The following is a 26,995-nucleotide window of genomic DNA, read 5'->3' on the forward strand; positions in this document are numbered from 1 at the left end:
GATACTTGTTGTCAGACCTATCAGGCCAGGGTTAGTGCTCAGTCCTTATCTCAAAAAAATAAAATAAAATAAAAACAAAAAACCTCCTCTTCAGGATCCCAGGAAGCAAACAAAAAACTCAATACAGCAGTTGGACAATGAAAATGAACCCAAGTGCAGCCTGTAATAGACATCTAAGTTACCTCTCGTAGTCTGGCCAGTGCGCTGCTGTCGGCTCCAGGGAAAGTTCAGCCTGGGAGCCGAGCGGTTTGAAGGTGGGTTCACGGTGCCGAGAGGATCAAGTTCTGTAGAGTGAAAACTGTGAATTATGAATGAAACACACTTCAGCATGTTGCCAGGGGTTGGCAAGTTATCACTCACACTCCATCAATCACTCTCAGGATGGGAAACTCTTTAAAATGAGCAAGGAGAGACAAACGTTTCCATATCAGATTGAACAGGATTTAACATGGAACTTGACCACAACCTGGGCCAGCCCTTGAACTCGGGGCAAGCAGCAGATACGCTGAGCATCAGGGTCAAGGAGTGATTTAAGACCGTGCTTTTCCTTCAAATTATGATATTTATTGGAGGATCAAGCTAAGCCGTGGTGAAGCACAATGGGCAGGGTGAGAGAGGCCGGCTGTCACCGGAGTGTCTCACACCTTTCCCTCCACCTCTCACTCTGTGCCGTGGGATTGAAAGGAAAGACGCCTTTCACCTGAGTTAAAAAAAAGAAAGAAAAAAGATTGAAAATAGCTGAATGAAAGGGTGCTTTTGAAGGAGGGAGAAGCCTGATTTGTGCCATTTTGTTTTCCTCTCAGCATTTTGCATCGGCTCCATTAATATACGATGAGTCATGCTTATGGGAAGTCCGACTTCCAGTCTCTATTTCAAGTTGCAGTCAGTGCTGGTATTGGGACCGGATTGTGACTCATGGCACATTTTGTCAATGATAAGGTGATCTTTGAGAATCAAGCTGCCTCATGCTGATGATGTTTTGGAAGTGTGTCGCGTCACATTTCAGCATTAGATGTTAAGCAGTGAGTGATTCGAGCTCAGTCCTTGTCGAGACTGTCCATCAGTAGGATTCCAGTACAGCAGGAAGTAGACAAATACAAAGGCAGACATCTGTTGTACAAAACAGATCTACAAATGGTGATTCTTCCTTTAGAAAAATGAACACTTCATGCTTCTCTTTGTGGCCTGAGAAGATTCTCCGACTTCCATTGGGCCATTTTGAAATGCGCTGTCACAAAGCTTCATCACGCACTTTCTGGAGTCATGTTGTTCTCTATTGCAAAGTTCTTCAAAAAGCAGTCTAGCAATTCAAAGTTCCCTTTATTCCTCCGAGTACTTTATGCTGCATGAGGATCATAAATTAATTTAACAGGTAGATATCCCCTCAATGCTCATCTAGGCACGGCAGAAAATGAATTTGCTGAGTTTATTGTTAAATGAAGGTTCTGGTGAGCAGGATGTGAGTGAGGATTTAGTGCACCTTAAGGGACCCCCTCTTTCCACACTGAAAATATGCTTCTGAGATCTCATCTCATATTAATTTGTCGTCGCCGTGCCGCTGCTCCATGCCGCCCTCTGGCTACCTCAGAGCCATTCATCGCCTTGCACAGCCACAAGCCTCGACGCCTTCACTCTCCCAGCGCTTGTTCCACAATTTAACTTGGCTTGTTTTCCTCAGCGTCCCCTTGCACCTCTTTGTCCCTCTCTCCCTCCTGATCTTCCTCCCCGCCCATCGACTGTGACCTTACTGCAATTATGCATCCTCCAGTGGGACAATTAAAACTGAGCCACTGTCCCGAGTGGAGCGAGGAGGGGGGAGAAAAGGGAGAAAATAATGATGCCAGATTTGCTCGTGCAATCGGCTGCCTTCTTTGAACTAGCTCTTGTTGAAGCTGAAGAAGCCACAGTTTTAGCCGGTCTGTCTGTGCTCCAATGCCGCCCCTCGTCAAGGGCGTGCTGCCCTTCAGCTGCATTGTCCAACGAAATAAAAGCTGCGTGTCCTTTTTCATTCATTCCTGGTAAATTCATTCATTTTGACACTGTTGTCCTCTTTCACCCCCCTCCAACCACCCTCCCCTCTCTCTCTGACAGGTGCAAGTGCAACCTTCATGCCAACAGCTGTGTGTATGACAAAGAGAAGTTGAGCTGCGAGTGTGAACACAACACCACCGGGCCTGACTGTGGCCGCTGTAAGAGAAATTACCAGGGGCGAGCGTGGAGTGCTGGCTCCTACCTGCCCATCCCCAAGGGCACGGCTAATATCTGTGAGTATGCACACACCACAGACACGCAGAGTAATTAAAAAGATGGGTCACATGGCAGAGCACGTAATAGTATTGGTCTTATAGGCAAGAACACAAACGCTGGACAAGCTAGTGGAGAGCTCCCATCAACACGTGACTCACAATAACAAAGTCGCAGACAAAGTTGAATGCTAATTAGCAGTGTCCTCAGAGAGCTGATCAGCTGTTCAGAGAGGCAAATTTTTTGTATATTCGGTTCGTCGTGGGGCTGCACGGTGGGGCTGCAGCAGGTAGTGCGCGTGCCTCACAGCAAGAAGGTTGCCGGTTCGATCCCCGGGTCAGGCGGGGCCTGTGTGAAGTTTGCATGTTCTTCCCGTGCATGCGTGGGTTCTCTCCGGGTACTCCGGCTTCCTCCCACAGACCAAAAACATGCTCATTAGGTTAATTGATGACTCTAAAATTGTCCGTAGGTGTGAGTGTGAGTGTGAATGTTTGTTTGTCCTTGCATGTGGCCCTGCAATCGGCTGGTGACCGGCTCAGGGTGTACCCCGCCTCTCGCCCATTGTAGCTGGGATAGGCTCCAGCCCCCCGCAACCCCGAAAGGGATAGGCGGTATAGATAATGGATGGATGGATGGTTCGTCGTGTCCTGTGGAAACAAATGCGTCAAAAAATCAACCAATCGCAAAACAATCTACAAAATCTGGACAAATTCTGCCATGTGTGGGTGAACTGCATTAGCAAAGAGAACAGTGATGGCAGGTCTCCAAGTATAGTTTACGGATTGAAAGGCAGCAGTGACATGCAGCACATCCAGCAGGTGCAGCAGGCTTACCTGCGAGGAAGTGAGTCCTCCTACCTGACCCCAGTGTCAAAACAAGTGGAAGAAGCAGTTACAGCAGCAGATGCACCCGTGTCAGACTTCACTCTTCGTTACCGTCTGCCATCCTTCACAGAACACCCACGACATCGAGTCAGCGCTCAGGTGAAAAAAACCACGCGCGCTCTCTCATCTGGATGCGAACAGGGTCAGGGTTTCAGTTCACTTTACCTTTTCCTTTTCATTTTTGTTTGTTTTGGTTTTTTTTCGCCTGTGTTCAACAGGGGAAGCGACTTGTCGAAATAAGCACCGCTTTGATGAAAGTTTGGCCTCAGCTGTAGTAACTGAGAGCAGCGTTTCAGGAGGATTAATCGACAAAGCAACCCCGTCAGAAAGCCCCCTGTTAAAATACAGTAAACGACTGGCAGCTACAGTTGCCAGCATGAAACTGTTATTCTACTGTGTACATACCTAATCTATGACAACAGTTTATTACTGTAAAAAAAATACGCTGCTGTGCTGTAGAATTTTTAGCTTTACAGTATAATACTGTCAGCTGGTCGCTTGCATGATGCTGTTATTTTAGTGTTCCTACTGTAATCTCCAGTTTATTTTAACCAGTTTATCACTGTAAAATGGATTACAGAACTGTAGAATGAAAATGCTGAAAATTGAAATGAACTTGACAAGTGAGTCTTTTTTTAAAGTCAATCCAACACATTCAGTCAAATTTAAAATAATTTCATTTTCGTGGAACACATAAAACATGCTCCATAAAACCACCATTCATCATGCTGAACAGGTTCTCAGTCTGCATGTCCATGTACCCTGAATTCACTTTCTTTTTTCTTGAACTATGACAAGAGATGCCATTATATACATCACATTATATTTATCATATTCAGTAACTAATGCACTTACAAAAATAGAATTATTGTAAAATACAAGCTGAGAACAATTAATCATGTCAATCATACTTAATTCACCTTGAGTTATGATCATGTGCAATAGGAAGCAAGTGAAAGAACAAGCCTGAAAGTGCAGAAAAAGAGAACTGTAGTGAACTATTCTGAACTTAACAGACCAGAGTACCGAGACTTGTTACCCTGAAATAACATGACCATCTGGCTGCACTGTGGGCTGTTCCTTTGTGAAAGTGAGGTCCTGTGTGGAGACGTGTTGTGGCCTAAAGCTCCAATCAGAGTCAATGAGGTTTTTTTTTTTTTACACAGCCACATGTAGATCAGCAGTTGCTTCCTGGACACCGCTGTCCCCTCGTTGGCCTTCGTTCCTCTTTTGGGGTTGCTACCAATGAAGGGCCTGAATGTGTAATAACAGAGAAAGCACATAACCTGGTGTGCTCAGGACAGATTGTCTGCTTGTAATGCATTCACCAAATAGAAATTCCAGGATGTTTTCTCAGGATAATCGCCTCTGTGTCTCATCACTACGGAGCAATGATCTAACTTTTATAAACTATTTTATCTTATGAGAAACAGTTGATTGTGTAGAAATCTTGTGCTGTTCTCTTCTTCATAGTCCTGAAAAAGGAAAAGACTGTCACCTACAAATTCCTTGGCATTTCAGAAGTTCAGGTGAAAAATATCGTGCATTCCTCCGCCCAATATTTGATAACCTAAGGTCTTTAATAAACCGACAGTAAACCCACTCCACTTCAGCCATGTGCAGTTATGGCCATTGTCATCGCTCCATGTACGGTCTATCCATTCTAAGTAGCAGCAGGCTGCATAATCTTGCATCTTTATCCTTTTGAAGTGCCTGTTGTCCCAGGCACACTAATGCACTAAATGTATTAGAGTTGATGAAAAAGCTGCAGCTGCAACGCTCATGTGAGGTAGAACCAATTATTTACTCCTGCTTTAGCTGAGGAAAGTAAGCCAGCTCCTCTTGGTCTCATGTCTTGTGGTGACATCACATCATGGGAGGAATTCTTCTTGGCGTTCTTCTTGTGCTGAGGCTGTGGTGGCAACCTTTGTTGGTGTGGGCCTGTTGAAGCTAATGAGACAGAGGGCCTCGTACAAGAACCTCATGTCTGGACAGAGCGCAGAGCCCTTATCAGGCAGTATACTTGCTTATGCTAATGGTTAATTCTCATGCATGCACACCTATTTACGAAGATGTCGCTTTATGACAACTTAAAAAGAGTTTGCTTAATCTGACTCATAGCACTCCTGAACTTGAGCAAGCCTCATGGAAAAAGCAAGATTTACAATAAGAATACAAAAATGCTCCTACATGAGGCCTCCAGTTTTGTGATATTAACTAGCCTAACTTGCCTTGACCAGAAGAAAATCTTTTTACAAGCCGTGGAAAATTTGGATATTCTAATCTCAATTTCCTTTCACTTTCAAAGGCTCTCTCTAATAAACATACCCAAACTCTTGCTGTTTATTATTTATTTGGATCCCCTGCAGACAAAAGCAACAGCTGCTCTTCCTGGGGTTTGAACAAAACAAGGACACAGTGTCACACAGTACACCCTGCGAACGTTAGTTTAATGCCACCGAAGTGAGCTATGATCCAGGTCCGATGCCCCGTGTGAAGACTTTTGCAATGCCTGCTAATGGCCACTAGGAGGCAGATACATCATCGGGGAATAAAATCATTAATGTATTTATGGACCATTTCACGTTTAATATAAAAACATCAGCGCGTCCTGTCCTTGTTATCATGTGGATGCCTGCCGCACATCAGCTAAACGAGCAGGGTGATGAGCAGCATCGCTAAGAGTTCGAGTGTGCTGCTTTATTTGGAAGCCCAAGTCCCCTTATTGCATCTGCTGTGATTTCTGCCTTTCCACGGTGCTTGAGGACTCTTGGCCACCGGCTGATGACTTACTCTTCCTCCCAGAGGATCTGTGTTATGAGACTTAGGGAGGGTTTGTGAAATGGCCGTTCCCAGAGCCCAGATTGACAGCACATTATTAAAAAAGGTGACACACACACACACACACACACACGCAGGTGCTCATCCAGATCTTCACACACCCTCCTCAAAGCACTCACACGCACAGATTCATAACCACTACACAAGGACACACACACACTCCCTTTATCCTGCAAGTGATGAAAAACAGTCTTAGTATAAAGTGCATTATTATACTTTGTCTTGGAGGGGAAAAAATCCATAATGTAATAACGCTGTGAAAAAATCTATAGGAACGCAAGGCTACCCCTCCTGAATTGAAAAAAAAAAAAAAAAAAATGCACAAGGCTGACAGAAAAATGCACCTCGTGCTGTTTTGTAATTTTCAAGCCCATTCAACACCAATTCCAAAAGTCCCCTTCCCTCTCGATGTTTCCCCCCGAACCCAGTGAGCATATGGCAGCTCTTTGGAGACAAATTTGTCAAAGATGAAAATTTAATTAAGATTTAATTTCTTTTTACTATGCCCATCAAGTCGTCTGATGTGATAACAGGATCGATGAATCATCATCCGGAGGGAGGTGTGGAGTGAGGAGGGAGTGGGGGGGGGGGTGATATTTCGTCTTACAATGGCACGAGGAAGAAGAACAGGATTTAAAAAGTGATGATGAAAGAAAAGGATGGTGGTGATAGAAGGAGGGGAAGTGGGCATCACTCTCTGTCACGGCTAACTCAGCCTTCTGGGGTGGCTCTGTCTATCTCGCTTTCCCTCTCTCCGTCTATGCCCCCCCTCCCAAAAAAAAAAAAAGTCTCTCAGCCTCACTCATTCTCGCTTCCTCCCTCTGTGGAGACAGAAGGAGAGGGATCAGTTTGAGAATTAACCCTGGCAGTTCATTCCACTGTAGGGCTGAGGATACTGGAGGAGATGGAAGCTGGCGGTGGTGGAGGGCATTAACGGGTGGCCTCTCAAAAGTTGATTTCAAATACTAAAAACGAATCCTCAATGCTTTGTTAAAGGAAAAACTGTTTTCTTTTTTCTGTATGTCTGCGTGCAGTGTGTAGTATGATGAAAGAAGATATTAGCTCAGCTTCAAAATGAAGGTTTCAAGTAGCTTCAACCCATTAAACTTGTACACACAAGTGCACAGTCACATACAGAATGTGTACATGGTCACCCCACAGAACAGAATGAGAGTACATTCATCTTAGCCAAGAGCAACTATCCTCTAACTTTAAATATGTAAATAATAGAAAACGCATGTGGATTTGCACACAGGACGAGTTGTAGAAATGTTTTGATTCGTTCGTCTTCAGGAACTCTGTCATGAAGCTGTTAGATTTCCTGCGAGTTAACAGAAAAACAAACAAATGGGACTTTATTTCCTCCACCAAGATGATCTTTTTAAAGCGCGCTAAATACGAAGCTACAACAAGGGGATGATTAGCGTCAGTGGGATGTGTTGGGCTGGATCTGAAATCATCAGCAGGCTCATCCACAAACGCCATGAAGATCGTCGAGATGAGTGAAAACTTGATTTTGCCAAATACACAGAAACTGATACACTGTTAATCGAGAATTTTCTAATGCCTCTGTGGATTGCCAACTTTAAAGGTATTTATCCAATTAAAGACACAAAAGAATGATCACCAGAGAAAACAAGCTGAGATTGCTCAGAAGAGAGAAGCAGCTGAAGGTCACAACCCATTTCACATGATGACATAAGTGAAGTCACTGCATGTAAGAGCAGTGCGGCCTTGCTGCAAGGTGACAACCTTGTAAATGTTCAAATGTTGCGCTGGATGATGGTTGATAGGTCAACAACAATAAAATATGCTCCTCACAGTCAAATGCAGCCATACCTTTTTATGATGAGGCCACAGCTACACACAATATGCATGACCTTTAGGTTGTTGAAGTGTTGTTGGTGTATTTGAACGCATCATGTAGTGGTGGAAAAGTGGCCTTCGTGTTTTTAAATGTTGCAAATGTATTCAGTAAAATGTTATTTTCTCCCAATTCCAAAACTTTTTATAGATTAAGTCCTCATTTGTTCTGCCTGTGGCAGGATAAAATGAATAGATTTCCTTGTCGGGGCAGGATTAAGAGACACTTGCTCAGATTTAGCTGAAGCCAGCAAAAGTTTATGGATCTCCTTTGATCAAAGCAGTAAAAGGCGTGGACATGCAGTGGATTTCTCTGTAATGATTCATCCCCTGCCTGGAGAGAAGATCCACATTAGCCCTCCGCCGAGTGACTGAAAACCCTGCATTTCAGAGTTCCGGATGAAACTGAAAAGAAGTGCTGCCCTGTCTGGAGGTGACAGCCACAACAACAACAAATATTATCTTATATAACTTACAAATTGCATTTTCTACTGTTTTGCTCTAATTAGTGTATGTTAATGCACAGCTGCCAGATGCTACCGCCTTATTATTAGTCCTCGAGTCCAACTGGGAGGCTGATCATGGAAACGTGACCAAACACACACACAACACACGCCTCACACTCATTTGCACAGACATATGTACACACATTTAGATTTTTCTGATTAATCCTCCCACTTGCTCGGAGGAAATAGGTTTCTCTACATATTTCGATGGCAAGAGGCAATCCCACAGGAGCCGATAATGCCAATGTAGAATATGTCTTGTTCTTTTGTGAGTGAACACAAACAATTATTACTGTATGTGGGTCTCTGACATGTGCTCCTTATTATGCCAGTGAGACATTCAGGTTTGACTGAAAGCTTTTTTTTATATGGCATCACACATTTAAGATATAAATGAATTAACAAATAAGGTAAAAATGCATCACAATGTAAAACAGAACCAAAAGCCAGGGGTGGAGAGCTATAAAAAGCTTTTAAAAGCTGCTTAAAACAGTCAAAAGATTCACAAAATCCACAGGCTAAAAGGCGCTATCACCTCTTCTGTGTGTGGTTTCCCTAAACGTATAGCAAACCGCCCTCAAAAATGTCTTGTTTAAATATTTATTATAGTCATTAAATGGTTTAATGAGCCCTGGGTTGCACATTGCTAACTAATGCATTAATGTAATCGCATTACTTTACTAATGACGCTCTAATGAAGCACTAATGTAATCACATTACGTATGTGCCAATACGTGTTCCATTTAGCATGTCAACCAAATGAATGCTTGATGCTTTTGGGGAAAAAGCTCTTTTTAAAAAAAAAACCTCACCCTGCCTTGATTAGAATAAGGTATTTAATTTGAGTGTCATCGCTCTTTAAGTCGGAACGCGCTGCTGTGCTGTGTTCAATGTGTGTTTTTTCCATCCGGCTCATGGCTCTGCTGTGTGTTCAATTAGCGCCATGTGTTTATGCATCGACAGATAAACACACTTGCTGCGCGCACGCAGCTTCACCTTCTCCCTCTCTCTCACACACGGCGCCCACTCATTTATGCTTTTATTCCTTCATCCGCAGCTATTTGAATTTCCATTTTAGCCCCGTTCTCCTTCTTTTCTTCCTCCGTAAAACTCATTGCCTGTTGTTTTGCATCCTTTCATTCTGTGGCTCCTTTTGCCCTTCTTCCCCACCACGTTTTTCTTCCTCTTCTCCTTCTTCTTCTTCTTCTGCCTCCGCCTGTTCTTGCTCCATCTCTTGGTTTTGTTTCATGCTTGCATCCTCTCTCTCTCTCCCCCACAACACCCCCAACCACCCCAGAGACCGAGCTTGTTTACTCTGTCTTTTCCACATCTCGGCTCTGTGCAGCTGTGACGGTAATCTTTCTTTCAAATATTTGTTTCTTCCATCTCCAGATTTTTTTTTTTTTTTTTTTTGTAACTGCTTCCCACATTGCTGCTGCCACCACCAACGTACACCTCATCCCTTCCCTGAAATCTTAAACTGTGCTTCTTCCAACTTAGCTCCTGGGCACTTTAAGACTTGCCACCTTCAATTCAGATCTACACACTGAGAGCCAGCCAGCGAGCCAGCCAGCCAGCCGGGCACTCCGGAAAGGCAAGCCGTAATTTTGCTCCTGAGGAATTCAATCAAGTCGGCATGCCGTGTGCTTGTGTTTTGGCAGCCTTTCCGCCACTAACCAGTTAGCAATGCCTGTCACCGTCAGTGGTGTAGCCAAAGAGCTCCAGATCATGATGGATTGCTATAAAATGATGGCAGCCAGGGAAAGTAATTACCAACTTTGCCTGCGGTGGAAATTCAGCAGATAAGCTCCTTTCCAGAGCAGTCCAGGTAGCGCCAAGCTAAACAGGTGAGACACATCGAAGGTCAAAGCGGAATGGATACTGACGGAAACAATGTAATGACACCTACAGTCACACAAACGCACACATAATCTTACCTCCACACCAACAACTGACTGTGCTCTTGACAGTCGAATCTAGGAACCGTAAGGCAAATTTGATGTCTTCTTTTTGACAGATACGCATGCATGTAGCCAAAGATTTAAGGCCCATAGATCCATGAGAGAACATTTTATTATTGCTGTCTGATAATCCATTAGCAAGGTTTCAGTGATGGTGTTGGATGGATGACAACATGACTGGAACTGAACCAGTGAAGGATGAACATCAAGCACTGGGACTTGTAACCACACTGCGCTGTGAAATGAGATTTATTAAAGCAGTTGATGTCTCACAACTGAGGCTTGGGACTGTATTTTAATGCCCACATTTGCGTGTGTGTGTGTGTGTTCTGCCGCATGTGCTGACCCCACATGCGCACAGATCATGTTCAGTGAATCGCACACATCTCCGAGATCATGTTCACCACCCGGCGGCTCGCAACCATGATCCCTGCGCAACCCATAAAATCAATGGAGCACACTGTCAACATAAGCAGCTCCTAATGCTCATCCTCTGCGATAGGACAAAATTAGATTGCAGCCGTGCCCCGTAATGGCAGGGCCGGGCAGGTGAAGGGGAGTGGAAATGACGGTGATTGTAAATTAATCGAATGACCCAACATGGGATCCTGGACATCTGCTCAAACCCCACAGGTTGTTCATAGAGCGGCGAATAATTGTGCTGACAGGCCATTGGCGTTCCAAATCCTGACCTGGAAGAAAAGGTAATTTGGCTCGGAACTAGACAAACAGACAAAGGATCATTTGTCAAATGAGCAGCCAGTTTGTCTACTTACACACTTGTTTGGATAGAACGTGATGCATGTTCAAAGCACATTATATCAACATCATAACTGAGCGGGGAGGTGTAATGCATCACAAATAGAGTGAGCTGATTAATGCATCAGCAGGGAAATCACTTTTTTTGAAACAACTCTTTCAGCGTCACATTCATAAGAACACGTTTCTTGGTGGGTTCTTCGGTGCGTTCAAACTTGTACTGGAGAAGTGTGTGCACTTAAGTGACATCAGTATGCACACTAATGGAAGTCTCCAACAATAACAAGTGCCAGTCACCTCTCGCTCTCTTCCTCTCTGGTTTTATATTTATATCCCTCTCCATTTAATGTAGTGGGTCCCCTGCTAATCTTCCGGACAAGATGTAGATAGCTGTGTATTATCGCTCTGTCAGCTACTTTAGCAGGCCCTTTTTAGCACTGTTAATGTTTTGTTTTTTTGGGTTTTTTGCAGCTCAATTACAGAGCTAAAATACTTGCAGAGTCACAGTTTTGACTTTGGGAGTAACCGGAGGATCATGTTTGGCTCGGCAGTGTATGCACCAATAGAGTTTGCAGTAGCACATGAGTAGAAGATAATAGTGCCAATATCTAATATCATAATGCTGACTGGTTGCACATTTTACTCGAGAAATTGCACATACATGGATTTAGCATACATAATTCACAATTTGCTATGCCCTGCCCCTCTTTCTGTTGCTGAAGTTAGTCCAGTGAATTGGTTAAAATATAAATATAATATAAAGCTTCCATACTTTGTTCTTTATGCCCTCAAAAAGAAACTGTGCATCCAAAAGTTGATTATACAAAAGAAAACAACATACAGTCGTAAGTACTCATCAGACAGTTGGTGCAAACTAAATCTGATCTCTCAATGGGCAGAGAGCCAATCATACTCTAGGATAATTGGGTAGCACTTGGGGCAACCAATTAGATTTCAGAGGTGGCCAGTGCCGCAAGTTACTTGTGCTTGATTACTACTGTAGGTAGTAAGCCAGTTAGCTGGACATGCTAACATTTGCAGCTAATGCTATGGCAGGAAAACACACTTTTTTTGGCTCTAGAAAGGCTAATAGAAAGGCGCCATCCTCTGTAAACTCTGTAAATGCACAGTTTTGCTCTTGGGCCACACTGCGTGGGTCAACTGCTATGGTGGTTATCAATGGGCAATCGTTGATTACATATTTCATGGATAGATGTTTTACAAGTAGCCATATACAGGAGGCACTTCCATAAATACATTTGAATTGCAAATTTAATTCAATTATGCTATATAGAATCGGGTTACTGTGTAATTAGAAGTAGTAATATGAAGAGAAATATTAGTTTAAATAGAAATATTTATATTTCAGTCAGATTTTTCATCGGTTCAGATGATTTTTATTTTAGAATTACCAATATCAAAATTTCAGCTTCAGGCTTATTCCAACTGCAATTATCTTTTACAAGGCCTTCATAGTCAAACTCTGTAAGAATGATATTTAGTTTCCACAGTGCTGTTTTCACTGCTCTATTTTGACACTCAGAGCCAATACTGCCAAATCAAACTGTACTTTGTGAAGAAGGTGATTGCGATTGTCCTTGTCCTTGTCCTTGTCCCTCCTGTCTCTTGGTTAGCATCTGCCCACCCCCCCTTGAGGTTTGACATCCATTACACTCTCCCTCCATATGCCAGCATAGCCTCGTGCACTTCACAGCTCTCAGACAGGTCACAGATTCGGCTCCTAAATGCACCTTGCAGGCAGAGATCAGAGGAAGAGTGACTGAATGACAGGAGTGTGATCAAAGTCCACGTACACAAACACACGCACGCACTCAGGAAATCCTCATGTTTCCCTTCGCTACTCGGAGGTATTTCGTGACGGCTCCATTAGATGAAAGGCCCCCACCAAAAATCCTACGCAGGCGCCTCCTTGCCTCCTCGGCTTCCTCAGCCGTAGGTGCGGTGGTGAGCGGATGACGGGAGAGATGGGAGCTGGAGAGGAAGAAAGCACCGTTTTTATTTCATTGCTTCTTCTCTAGTTTGCGTGGGCTCATCTCTCCTATTGCCCAGCATGCTTCCTCTTCCCATGGTGAGAGGGTTGTTTGTTTTTGTGGGCAGACTGCCTTATTGAGGGCAGGGGGTAGAGCGAAAGGGAGGGTGGGCCTCTGTTCAAATGGATGATTAGAAAAAGTGGAGCTGGCATCGATGTCCTGAAAGCAGATTCCTCTCAACACAAATGCCGACCAAAACTACACGACCGGTGTGTTCACGCGCCTTTGAAGAATAGCATTTTCTCACGTCGTCTGCGCTTCGTGCTGTCTGAATATGAGTATTCACACGTGTGGCTGCTTCACAGTCCTAATTAATACCCAAAACAAGATGTTGGTGGTTGGTTCAGATGGCGAAATGATCAGCAGTAGAAGCTTATGAATGTCTCAATCTCCTCAGATCCACAGCCTGGCAATGTCCTGGTGTGGGAGAGATCTGGTCACCATGGGGATGAGACAGATTGTATTATCTGCTCAGTGGCTGTCTGGCACCAGGGACGGCGTGATGGAGGGATGGACAGGCAGGCAGCAGGATAAGACATGTCCTCCTTTGGCGTCAGAGGCAGTGTGTGCCATCTCTGATGTCCTTTGATGTGTGTGTGCATAAGAATTCTGTCTTATGAGTCTTTGCCAACACGCGTATTTTAGCATCTTAAAGTAGTAACTTTGAAATAGCTTAAATATTTTAGTGATGTTTGCTGATATCGGGACATGGTTGGGACATTTTCAGGTGTGTAGCCTTTGCGATGGGAGAGGGCAGCAATGACCTTTTCTGGCACGACCAACAACAGGGACATCAAAGCAGAAATAATGGAGGCCAGGAGAAACCAAAGAATCCTGAAGCTAAAGAGGCAGAAGACAACACTTTTGGATCATGGCGAAGGCTGGCTGCTGCTCGAGATTCCAGTGTCTCAGGCTTTGTGTCTTTTCAAGTGTTCACGGCTCACCAAGACGAGTCGCGAGTATTGGGATGCAAACTCAATCACCTGTGAGGGAGGATGGCAGGATGTACTTCTAGTCTCAAAGAAAAATGTTGCAGTTGTGGCCTTGAAGTCAATGTTATGCCCTCATTTAAATTGTTCTTTTTCTCTTTCTCTCTTGCAGGTATTCCTAATAACATTGGTCCAGTTAGTAAGTAAACAGTTACAAAGGAACTATACGAATGCTTGATGCTTTGCTTTGCCTATTGTGCCACCCTTCACCCTACAACCCGAAACTTGGTGCCAAGTGTTCATTTCTGATTCCAATCTTCCTACGAAGGATCACTCAACAACTGTTAACTATCGTTTTTGGGGGGGGAGGGCAGATAAGAAATAGCTAAGGGATATATTGTCATGATGTGGGCATATTAATTTACTTTATCCAGACTCAACCAGATAACACTTGCCTGGCTCTGCATGCAATATATCATTTGTTTCTCTCTCTCTCTCTCTCTCTCTCTCTCTCTCTCTCTCTCTCTCTCTCTCTCTCTCCCATGCATTATAAATAAATGGCATCTAGACTTTATTAAAGTGCCAAGACCTCTCTGGCAGTATAAAGTCACAGGAGGTCATTTTAATATAAGCCGCATGCACCTCAGCTGGTATTATCTTCGTCAACCAGTAGCCCCCGAGGAGGGGGGGGAAGAAGAGAGGTGCCATGTCTCAAGTTACCGCTGCCTGGAAGGCTGTGTGATGCAGGAACCATGACTGTATTGAACAAGTCAAAGTGCATTCACAGCCTGGCTCAATTCTCCTTCATCTTTTTTCTCATTGCCCTGTTCTTAGTGAGTATCCTCTGTTCCCGGGGCAGCGGATTGATTAGCAAATTGTTCCCCTCCTCATCTGATCCTGGACCATAGGCTGGCCGAGGGTTAAAGAGACCTATAAGTTTTAGATAAATTGGCCCCACTGATCAACTTACCTGTAACCGCAGTATCGTTGGCTCTGGTGCTCAAAGGTAACACTTTACCTCTATCCAAAGTAAGACAACTGACCTTTATTAGTAAGACGCTGTCATTGTCTTTCATGAAACTGGCTTTAGGATTGGATATCAATATAAAAATAGAAATTATAAAGTCAATATTGTTTTATTTTATGTAAATTGTATCATTCCCCTACATGCAGCATTGCCAGATCCATATAATGTAATATTAATTACCCTTTAGCTGAATGGGAGAGTGTGACAGTCTTAAAAATACACTTGGTTGCTTTCTTGTCAAGAGTTAGATGGTCAGACTGATCACTGATACCCCTCTCATATCTGTGTAAAATATAAAGCTTAAACCAGGACAGAGTTAGCTTAGCTTAGCATACTTGAATCAGGAGGAAATAGCTACACTGGCTCTGTTCAAACAGTTCATGAACACCTTGAAAGCTCACTAATGAACATGATCATTTTTAATTGATATAAAAACTGAGGTATAAAAACATCCAAACAGTCTTTATGCTAAGCTAAGCTAACTGTTTTATGGGCCGTTTCTCAATACCAAGTACACCAAGTTCGGACTTATGAACTTGGCAGCTCGGACTTAGCAAGTTCAACTTGGGAGTACAGTCTCTCCAGGACGGGAGGACGCAGGACCGTCATTCTGCAATTGGGACAGCAGCGTACTGACGCTGACGTGACGTTAGCAGGACAAAACATCTCCAAAAACTTTGGAGCAAATTTTAAACTACGCGCTATTGTGATGAATCGACCACAGATTTTAAGTTTTAACATCCACTTTCTCACATAAAATAATCTTAAAACCACATTCCGTACTACTAAAACAGTAGTATTTCAAAACTTGTAACTTATAGTTGTGAGTCCTCTCCTCCGCCATCGTTGCTACGAAATGCATTCTGGGATACGTGGCTGGACTCAGAGTGATGATGTTTCTCAAGTACACAAGAACACAAGTACAGAGAAGAACGCATATTGAGAAAGGGCCCTGGTTTCAGCTTCATATTTAATGGCCAGACATGAGAGTGGTGTCAATCTGCTCATCTAACACTCAGCAAAAAAGGAAAGTGTCCAAAAATAACTATTTTTTAGTGCTGATTTTAAATGAAATACCAATTACTTTCACTTAATATATACCTAATGTCCAAGTGTTACCCAGCCAAGACAAGTGCACCAAGGGACACGCGGATGACACATGCACACTTGTTTTCATCATTTAAGGGCTAAGATGCTGGGCAAGTTTCCCAAAACATGCTGTGTGAGACACAGGGTGAAATCAGATTAGTCCCAGGTGGTTTTTAATCAGGCTTTAGAGTGGTGGCTTACGCAGGAAGTGAACACTGGTTGTAAAGTCTGACGCTATGTCATGAGTCAGAAATGGACATGTGGCCAAGAAGACCAAACAACCCCCTCCTTCCGTCCTCCCTATCTTCCACTGCTTGCCTCACTCACTGCCTCCTCACACCTTAGAAATTACACCTCCACTCCATGCATGGCCTGACGAGAGCTTAGTGCGTGTGTGTGCATGCTCCTCATGCATGCTGTATATACATGCATACATACTCACATCAGTCCTCTCTGTCCCATCCTAATGCCAGGCCAGACCATGTCCAAAGGCTGTCCTCAAATCCTTTACGGGGAGAGTGTGCATGCTGATAAGTGTGCGTGTGGTTGTGTGTGTGAGTGTTTGGGGGGCTGGGTGATGTAGAAAGGACACTCTGACAAACCAAAGTCTTCACTTCTCATCCAGATTGGCCTGCAGGGATTTAGAGCTCTCATGAATGGCTGTCTTGTCACTGCAGCGCTCCCACAGAAGCCGGCATAACAGTGAGAACGAGGCTGTTTTCAGTGCAAACACAAACCAATTTTATGTCTGAGTTATTAATAAAGTAAGAATAGGGTGGACAAAAAAGGCTGAGGATGTCCTTGAGGTCTCTAGAAGGAAAGCTATTGTTGAAAAAAAAGAGAAAGCGCTTCACTTTTCATGTTGTTGTTTGAAGGTAATTGAATTCCTTATTGACTTTTCTCAATTCTATTTCAAGTTTATTAAGCCAGGCAGAATTGCCTAATGCGGACCATTAAAATGAAATTAATATTTTAAAAAACAATTCTGGCTCTGCAAGATTGCATTTCATTATGGGTATGGCATTGATTAAAATCCGTCACCACTCATTTAGCTCGCCTTACCTGAATATTCCCCAGAACAAAATAATTAATGGAACCCAGACGTGTGTTACAGCCAATCAATTGGCACCACAGAATAATTAAAAATGAGCTTACTTTACCAATTAGACATTACAGATCCGGACAGTGCGGTCTGCTCATGTGTTTTATGTTTTCGCAAATAATACATGATTTGTGCTGTCACCACAGATTAATTATTCGTGTCCTTGCGAGTAGTTGTGTTTTTCAGCTTCACCGCTGAATGCTTAACAGAGCAACAAAGGATATGAACTCAGATTTAAAAAAAAAAAAAAAAAGGCACTTGACAATTTAGAAGATATAAGACCGGAGCTTGAGTGGTGATGTGGTGTGCCCTCTTTGTTCAGCTCTTTATTTGTTAATCTGTCATTTTCAAAGAGCCTCTCAAGTGACTTAAACCCACTGGAGATGTCGCAGTCATCACCGACTCCAGAATCCCCGAGCAGGATCAATTGTGAAAGATTTTTTGGGGAGAAAAAAAAGGAAAGGAAAGGATGAGACAGGAGATACTGCATGATAGTCTTTTGTTCAAACTGTTTTGAAATCAATGACTGGTAATGTTAGGGGTGATTGTCACTGTGTAGACATGCCAAGCTCAAAGCTAATGTATTATTTAATTCCAATACCGTAAAAAACAACAACAAAAAGAAACCATCTGAACAATTGTTCCACCTGAAAAATGTTGTTTCTAAAATGAGTCAGGCCTTATGAACAGCAGTCAGATTCTAATAGGCTTCTCGCCAGGACGCCACTGGACGTTAATTATCCAAGATCGCATGATTCATTGAGTCAATAGCAAAAGGACAGAAAGATCAAGTGAAGAGATGAAGGGGCGCGACGAGGAAAGCTATCCATATTCCTCCCTTTGCTTGAGTCTTCTCCATTTCCAACCACAAAGTATTTCCCTGACACGGAAATACCGACTTGTATGTAATTATGAGGTTATGCTACCCACAGCAGTTCGTCATTCCCAACAAGTCCCAACACCTGCCATTATTTATTCATTGTTATTGTTCCACCAGAAATACACTGTAATTAGATATTGATTACATAGTCGATGTGATGAATTAAACAAAATGCCCCCTAACTTTTTAATTTGCTATACGTAGTTTACACTCGCTTGCATAAGTCATGACTTAAATACTAACTTTAAGAGGGTTTTATCTTTTTTCTTCAGTTTTCCACTCATCATTGCCATTGTCATGAACATACACACACACAGCAAGTCCGTGGAAGTCACACGAATTACATACAACGTCTCTCCAAGGCCCTCAGTGGGTCTTTGGATGCATTCTCTTTGCTCGTCCATGTCAGCCCTGCCCCATTGTATTTGCTGTTTCCTGATTTACAGATCTGAGTCATGCTGGACATGTTTGTGTCTCCAGTTGTGTGTGTCCACTACCACGTAGTCCCCCCTACCCACCCCACCTCTAGACTATCTGTAAAGTGCATCACACAAGTGCACATGAATAACTGCTGGTTTCTCTCAATTGCACGCAGTTCGGCAGAATGTCTCATCCCTAGGTGTCGCTAACCGAAAAGAAGGTAGGCATCTAAGAATATGCAACAACTCTGTTTTCTTCACCAATTCATTTAACTCGGGGTGTTTATATAGCGAGCAACAAAATGACTCTTTGGAAGCGAAGAGTATTTGTGGGTAGTAGCTTCCCTTTTCCCAATCCTGGTTGTTTTCATGGTAAAGGGTTTTGGCTCCTTCAGTGGAGGCTGCTGTATTTACGGGGCACTCATGTTGCAACACGCTGCAGTGCCGTGCATTATCCTCTCAAACACCCAATGTGTGTGCTGTACATTTATACATAGACACTCGATTTTAATTAGGTGTGCAGCTTCCAGGGATTTTGAGTCCCATCTTAGCGCATCAGGAAGAAAAGCGGGAGAGGTTTCACGGTGGTTTTATGCAGATGGATGTTAGGCTCATCTCAGCTTAATCCATCATGCAGATGTGATGTGCAGCCACCTCGCAAACAACTAGCACACAACCACACAGCTCTGTGTTTCCATGACTGCAGCCAAGCGCACGTAGTGTATGTGTCAGGGTCTTATGTCACCCAGTACAATGGCAGTGGCTGGGCCTATTATTTCTTTTTCCCACTGTTTGTTTTATGACCGGAAAGGAATCGAGGGATTGATGTGTTCACTGCTAGCCAGTTTCCTTACCCACGCTCCTGTGCACAAATTTATAAGGTGAAAATTATTGGCTGGCCTCCACTGAGGTGGAGAGTAGTTTGTCAGGGTATAGTTTCTGTCTGGGGAAACATACACAGAGGCTTTTGAATTATACAAAACGCTTGTTAATGAAATGAAGCATAAAAGAGGGACCATAATATTAGGATTGTTCGCCATCTAAGGCATTTGTAACAGATGCTGCTACATGCAGCCAACTTCACTTGGCAACGTCATTCTTTATTTCCCAATGCCATCATTCATCATTATTGCGTATGTTTCTTTTTTTACTGTTACATTTCTTATTACGCATGATGCTCAGTATTCTTAATTCTCTGACATTACATGTTTATGGTTTAATTGAAATATCATGTTTTGTTTTTTGTTTGTTTCTTCTTTTAATTTGTCTAGTAGCTCCACAAGTTGCATTGTCCACTGCCCCTTCTGTCCACGTTGCAAACAGCAAGCGAGGTAGGAGCTCTGCAGTTCATACATTGCCCCCCCCATGACACCTAAGACTGTATGAACTGATGTTTCTGTTTAACTGTAAGCCCCCTGACCCTTGCAGCACAAACCCAATGCGAGAGCACTCTGTATCCATATCTCCAGTTCAGCATTGGACTGATGGCTTTCACTGTACAGGGCACACTGAAGATTCATCTGTCTATGGAATTGTTTCTAAACACGATAAAAGTCCCTTGGAATCATATCTTTTTCAGTGCAAATAAAGTGGGTGCTTGAGACTACAACTATTTTTGGGCAACGTGTTTCCAAGACTCGAGACTTTTTATTCCCCCTGCGTGCATGATTTATGACCTTAGCCTATTTCTGAAAAGGAGAGATTATTTGTCTTCTGAGGGTGTGTCTGTGGGACTGAGGCATCTAATGTAGAAGATCTTAACTTACATCCGAACAAGACTTTCTGCTTTAGGTAAAATGTAGAGTGGACTAGACTTGCTGCTCCTTCATTTCCAAGCCATGTCAGGTTGTTAGTGGCCGGACAGAGAGACCTGACCTCAATACAGATCCTTAATAACCACAATCCCTTGGACGAAAGCCCCATCGCCCACCCCCCCTTCTCGCCATTCTGGATCCGTAAGTGGGCTTTCTGTCCAAGCGGCTGCCAGTGAGGCTTAAGGGTCACATCTGTCTACGCTGTGACACATGGTGTCAGTGGTCACTCAGCGTGGCAGACTGATCCTCACTCGGAGAGAGCTGAGCTGGAGCTGCACCCCTCCCATCCTGCACCCCTTAGGCCAGCGCTGCCAGTGAGTATCATAGACTGCAGCATGATTTTTTCAGTCCAGCCACAGCTCCATATATCTAATTTAGCATGACATAGCACTGCATAGCAGGCAATGACACACTCTCGCCCAGCTGCAACTCACCATACACTCACTTGCCTTTTAACTGTATAAGTTGAGTTGTAATAAGCCCTTAAAAACAACTATCCAGCCCCTTTCAAAATATTTATGGGACGGGTTAAGAGTTTCTCTGGTTTAGAATTCATCATGCATTTCATTAGAGAGGGTTGTGGTACGAAGCACCATTGAAAGTGTCATCCAGTTACCTCAAACCAGATCGACCACGACATGCAAGAGATCAATTAGCCAACAAACCAAACCTCCCCAGCACCATTCCCTGAGTTGAAAGATCCATTTCATTCATGGTTTGACCTGCCTTACGCTGTGTGGTGTTTCCGACGTGACCGTGTCTCTGTGCCATCATGTTGGAGCCTTCCTCGCCTCATGTTGTGGTGTGCTTGAAGTGATGTGACCTCTTTCAGTCCTACTAACGCCGTGCTTTTTTTTATGTGATGTCTTTTTCTAACTCTGGCTGTGCCCATGCCAGATCACGACTTAACCTCCCTCTCATCACATCCCCAACATCTCCTTCTCCTGCCTCACAATGCAGTCTCCATTTTTTTTTACCTCGCATGCCATGGCGCCTCGCTCAAGTTCTTGCTAACCCCACCGCCGCAGCACTCGCAGTGACAGCAACGATTCCAACACTCCCTACCGCGTCTCTTTCTTTCTCTTTCTTTTCCTCTCTTTCTCCTCTCTTGACACTCCCTCTCTCTTTGCAAGACTGCGAATGCTTCAGCCACTCCAAACGATGCAGCTACATCGAGCTGCTAAACACGGTCATTTGCGTGAGCTGTAAGCACAACACTAGAGGCCAGCACTGCCAGCTCTGCAAGCTGGGCTACTACCGCAATGCCTCGGCAGAACTGGACGATGAAAATGTGTGCATAGGTTAGTTCCCCACCGGGCCCTGCTTTCACACAAACACTGTCCTCGCCTCACCTCTTGTCTTTGACTCGTCACCAGAGCAAGTGTCACCTGTCACCCCCCTTCTGCTTCCTCATTCATACACCCTCCTGCCTCCATGTCTTTCAGTGGGCTCCACACCTTCCTCTTTTGCTTCTTCTGCTTTCGCGAAATGGTGTCACTTCGCCTCCTCGTCAGAATTAGTGTTTTATGGAGGCCTATAGTCATTCAGCTTAAGGTAGACACACACCAACTTAATGTGACTTTCAGTCGTTCCTTTATAGGTATGGTTTGAATATCTGCGGACTGACTTACAGCTTCCGCGGTATCATGGCTAGTTTCGGCTAGTCGTTAGCTTTACTGTCATAGGCCTGCTAGCTTAAAGTTTAATTTCTGCATTTTTGATGTAGTATGTTACAGGTGGTTTGTAGCTGCTAGCTTGTGTTTATTGATGTAGTACAGTTGGATTCTAGCAGCTAGCTTGTGTCTAGGTACATAAAGTGGGTAAAGCATTGATATAAAGCTAAAATAATCTGATTTACAGGTCAATAAAGAAGAATATAGCATATGCACAAACTAATGGAAACACCTAAAATATGATATAATAAACATCTTAGTCTTATAATTAATTAGAAATGTGTATCCCCGTCTTTTTTGGGACATAATCCATTTTCTACTCAACTTTTCTTGCCATATTAAAGAAATAGTTTGACATTTTGGGAATAACGCTTATTTGATTGGAGGAGAAGATTAGAAGAAGCGCTCATCAGGTCTGTATCTCAAACCTTCCAGCAACTATAGCTATCAACCTTTTAGCCTGAGTTAGCACAAAGACAGGAAACAAGGAGGAAACAGCTAGGTTGGATCCACCTGTCAGCACCTCTAAAGCTCACTTAATAACGTGCCATATTGCTCGAGGATTATTGAGGTTACCAGGCAACCTTGGGAGACCTCAAGATTTTCATACCTTTGGACAGAGCCAGGCTAACTTTATCCCCTGTTGCTAAGCTAATTGTCTGCTGGCTCGAGCTACATATTTGACTTCCAGACACAAGAGTGGTGTCAGTTCTCTCATCAAACTCTCAGCAAGAAAGCTGTAACCATATTTCCCAAAATGTTAAACCATTCCTTGAATTTACTGTATTATATTCAAGTCAACCAAATGTTAGTTTAATTTGTAGCAAGTACCAAAAGTGTGCTTCTTTAAAAACGGCTGAATATGTAAAATTAGTGATGAAACTGTTGGACTGTGTAGAGATATTCAATTTAATATGGCCTGTAAAAACAGCGTCACCTTTGTCGTTAAAGTTAAAAGGCCATTTTCACCTGGTGTTTCTATTATTTTGTCCATGACCTTTTTGGAGGCATTCATACACTGCATTATCTTTTTTATTTTTATTATTTGTAGAAATGTGGAAAAAATGCATTTCGCATCGTTCCTTGGGCAATAGTTTGGTTCCCTGTTGCATTCTTTAGCTAGCACGTGGAGTGTGAGTTCACAGCACTCAGTGCCAGGTGCATGTGTGAGTCCTGAGGGGGGAGTCTGACAAACAACAAGAGTTCTGAGAGAAATGTCGCAGTGGTGTCACACCGCCAGTCAGAGGTGCCATGCAAGTGCATATGTCATATACATGAAATGGCCTCAGGAGTAGCAGCTGAAAACCATCACAAGGCATTAAGAGTCACTGAGGTGTTACCTCATGCCAAACTCGCCGTCACCCTGCCTCTCTCTTACTGACACCCCCCCCCCCCCCCCCCCCCCCCCCACACACACACACACACACACACACACATTTTTCACTTGCCGTCACCTCTCTCCTCTTGGCTGACCTGCTGATGTCACTTGGGTGCAGCCACGTGCAGCCAGCACAGCCACAGAAGGTGCAATGTGATGGTCAGGGACTGTCAAAATAGGTGTAACTTTGACTGCAGTGTGCTCCACTCACAGTGGAGAGCTGGAAGCGACTTGACAGGTTATTTTTTCAACAGTGAAGGGTTTTTTTTCTGTCTGGCTAATGACCGTTCCCTCTTGTTAATGATACAGAGGCATTTGAAGAGAGCGAGAATTAAAGAACATATTACAACAATGCCCATTTCAATGTACTCTCTGTGTTCTCATTCCTCTAAAACATTCACATTCACTCTTTGTCCGTGTTTCATGCCATCATCCGTCTGATACCTGCTCATTGCATTTCGTGTCTTCTCTCTCCATCTTATTTCCTCTCTCCCTGAATGAATGAATGAATCAGATATCAGAAAAGCATGTGCAGATTAGCCCACTTGGTCCATCTGAAATCAAAGCTACCGATAATGCTTTGCATATTTGCTCATTGCACGTTGTATACCTGTATAACAGTAAAATAAATGTTACAGTAATTACAAATATTCTGTAATGAATACGAAGTGTTCATGCATCTAGAATCAACTTCATTCTTTTCTCATTCTGTCTCCATTACAGTTGAAATGGTAGCATTTTTTCTGTATGAGTCTTTAAATCTATTCACATTTTTTAACCAATCAAGCGCCTTGTTGTAATAGCCGAGCTTATAATTGAGCTCGAGGAATGTGGTCCGCGCTGTGAAAATCCTAGACGTGTGCAAGGAAGTCAAAGCACCACCCTGTTTCCAGCCTGTGTGTGTATGTGTGTCTTGTTTTTCCAGAGTGTAATTGTAATCCCTTTGGCTCAGTCAGTGATCGCTGTAATGGCACAGGATTTTGTATATGTAAGGAGGGCACTACAGGGCCTAAGTGTCAGGAGTGTCTACCCGGCTATTTGTGGGACGATGGCTGCAAATGTAAGTAGAACCACAAACCCTCACGCAGCTCCCGGCTGTTCTCCCCCTCAGCTCTGTCTCTCTGCTATCTCTCTCTGGTTTCTCTTCTCTCTGTGTGATTCCTGAGCTTTGGCTGGAAGAATGTGCTGCACATGCGCAGAACTGCTCAGCTGCCTTGACAAATACAGACCTACACCGTAACATGAGCTAACCCAATGTACTTTGCCATTTGATTCACTAACGGAACCTGTGTTACACGCTTGCTGCGCCTGCGTTAATAATGTAATATCAGCAGGTGCCCTATATGGCTCCAATAGAGAAAAAGCAATGGCATGGCAGGACGCATGCTGCTCAGTAACTCAGTTATCCAGCCATGTCACACACCAACAAAACAACAGCTGAGTCAATATTGACTGCTTGACAGGCTGCCTGTGATCTGTTTGAGCAGCCATCACCCCATTGCCAGTCCACAGCAGGACAATGTCATCCAACACTAACATTTTTCAAAAGAGAATGCAGGTCATTTTCAGTTCCAGCCCATTTATTACTGTCTACTGTTTATATTTCCCCCTGGTCATTTTGCAATGCATGCCCCGCGTAATCATATTTTTTTCAAATGTCACCAATTTTTCATTGTTCTTTCAAGTCAAACTTCAGTGACAAACCTACAGAAGGTAGCCAGGATAATGTACACGCCTCATGATGAAGGATTTCAGCTGTTTGACAGTCAAAGAAAGAACTCTAAATTTGAGATAGAAAAGCACCATTGCAAACACTGTTTATGCTGCATATTTTTTGACTAATGCATGTATAGTTTGGGATGGCACAGATTTGGCCTCTTTGGAGCTCTTTGGCTTGCCTTGTGCGCGTAACTTATTGTCAGACCAGCTGCAAATTGCCATTTGACCAACCATGATCCATCTTTGTATCACTGTTTGTAACTGCAATTAAGTGTGGTGACATCTGTTAGCCTACCTCCTGCAGCTCAACATTAATCTCTGTCCTGGTTAACAAAGGTGTCCTAAATAAGGCAGCTCAGCATTGTAAAGTAACATGATTTCCAGGGATTCATTTCAAGAGGAGGCCTCTATTTCCTCCTGTTAATGTAAGGTGATAGCCAGTGAAAGCAGTGTGTAGTATAATGCAGAATGTCAGGGATGGGAGAAAAATTGCGCCTGCTTCCTATGACATATTCATCCAATCACAGAGCCTGAAATATTTCCTGGTCCAATCAGAAGTCTGTGAATGCGACCAGTCATATGGAAACTACCATCTCAGGCATAACGCAATGAGTGCACCACCGAAACTTTGAGAGAAGATACATGATGGCTTCATCTGTTTAAGTGTAAGAAGGAATACTGTAAAGAAGAGGAACCACTTGGCCTCTGGCAGAGAGAAATGTAATACCTTCAGTACATTGATTTGAACCTGCAGTAGTTTTGGGTTTTTTTTTTTTGGAAGAGTACTGACAAAAAAAGGAAAGGTTATTTAGCTAGAAGATTTCTCTATGCTAAAATCGAACTGGACTCTAATAAATTAGGCAGCTATTTGCAAAATTGATTGCTGGAGCCAGGTTGGTTTTGTGGTATTTTTCTGAAGAAAACTGGAAAAACACAGACAATATCCTCCCTCCCTTATACAGACTGTTCTGAAAATAACTCAACCGTGAAAGAGTGGGAAGCCACGTGAATATGAAAGTGAACATGTTCAAATGTTCACATATGCCATAGATGTGCTATCTTAATTGAAGACATGTTTCAAATGCCCAATACCACATTATATAAAAATGATATATGATCACTATAATCTATCACTATAGATTGAAATTGGTAAATGAGAGCTTGTGATGTCAGTCCGTAAAAAAAACAGAACAAAGGCTTTTTTTTTCAAGAGCTGCTCTTTGCCACTGGTGTTCAACAGTACAAGCAGATATCCATCATCAAAGAGGCCAGTTTTGTGCTCTGACAGCAGCCACAAAGACCACGATGTACTGCAGCCACCGTGCTTTGTCTGTGCGGCTGTTGTAGAGGTGCACAAAGGATGTTTGACACGAAAGGGCTCAATCAAAAAGGAAATGGAAACACTTTGAATGAACATCTAGAATTCAGGCTTGATGAAATGGAGCTTCTGAAAACCTCTTTGCATTATCCTGGAACATAAGATGCAGTGTGCAGCTTGGCACCAGCTTATTATTATTAATTATTTGGCATTTATTGGTCTGCAATATGCAAATAAAAGTGCTGTAAAGTCAGGTGTGTTGTGATTTGAATTCAGCGTAAAATCAATAATCTTTTTATTAAAGTAGATCGTGACACAGAAGTTCATCAGAATTCTAGTCAGTGTGTATAGTGTGAATGTGCACGTCTCTTGCAAAAAGAAGGGGTGATAGGTTGGTATGGCATAGTCCCATGGCATCTTATAATGAATGCACGTTCGTACAAACTGAGGCATTACTCTGTGAAATACTGCAAGTGCTGAGATGTAATTAGATGATAACAAGGAACATAATAAAAAAAAATGAAGTGGAAAAAAAGTC

The 26,995-nt window shown here is 43.2% G+C and overlaps 2 protein-coding genes across 7 annotated transcripts in view; both read left to right on the forward strand.

The window, feature by feature from the left end:
- LOC139346483 (crystallin J1B-like) overlaps positions 1 to 26,995 on the forward strand; it is a 394,609-nt gene that overhangs the window by 243,100 nt on the left and 124,514 nt on the right. The gene's annotated exons all lie outside the window — the stretch shown is intronic.
- ntng1a (netrin g1a) overlaps positions 1 to 26,995 on the forward strand; it is a 101,510-nt gene that overhangs the window by 68,849 nt on the left and 5,666 nt on the right. For 2 of the 6 annotated variants that reach the window (XM_070985512.1, XM_070985513.1), the window contains exons 4-7: positions 2,092 to 2,264; positions 14,211 to 14,237; positions 21,503 to 21,670; positions 24,346 to 24,480. In XM_070985512.1, the coding sequence (XP_070841613.1) occupies positions 2,092 to 2,264; positions 14,211 to 14,237; positions 21,503 to 21,670; positions 24,346 to 24,480 (503 nt within the window). Of the gene's footprint in view, positions 1 to 2,091; positions 2,265 to 14,210; positions 14,238 to 18,731; positions 18,777 to 19,826; positions 19,887 to 21,502; positions 21,671 to 24,345; positions 24,481 to 26,995 lie in introns of all 6 variants that reach the window. The other 4 variants (XM_070985514.1, XM_070985515.1, XM_070985516.1 and 1 more) reach the window with 4 other exon arrangements.

Source organism: Chaetodon trifascialis, chromosome 18 (genome assembly GCF_039877785.1).
Source record: "Chaetodon trifascialis isolate fChaTrf1 chromosome 18, fChaTrf1.hap1, whole genome shotgun sequence".
NCBI lineage: Eukaryota > Metazoa > Chordata > Actinopteri > Chaetodontiformes > Chaetodontidae > Chaetodon > Chaetodon trifascialis.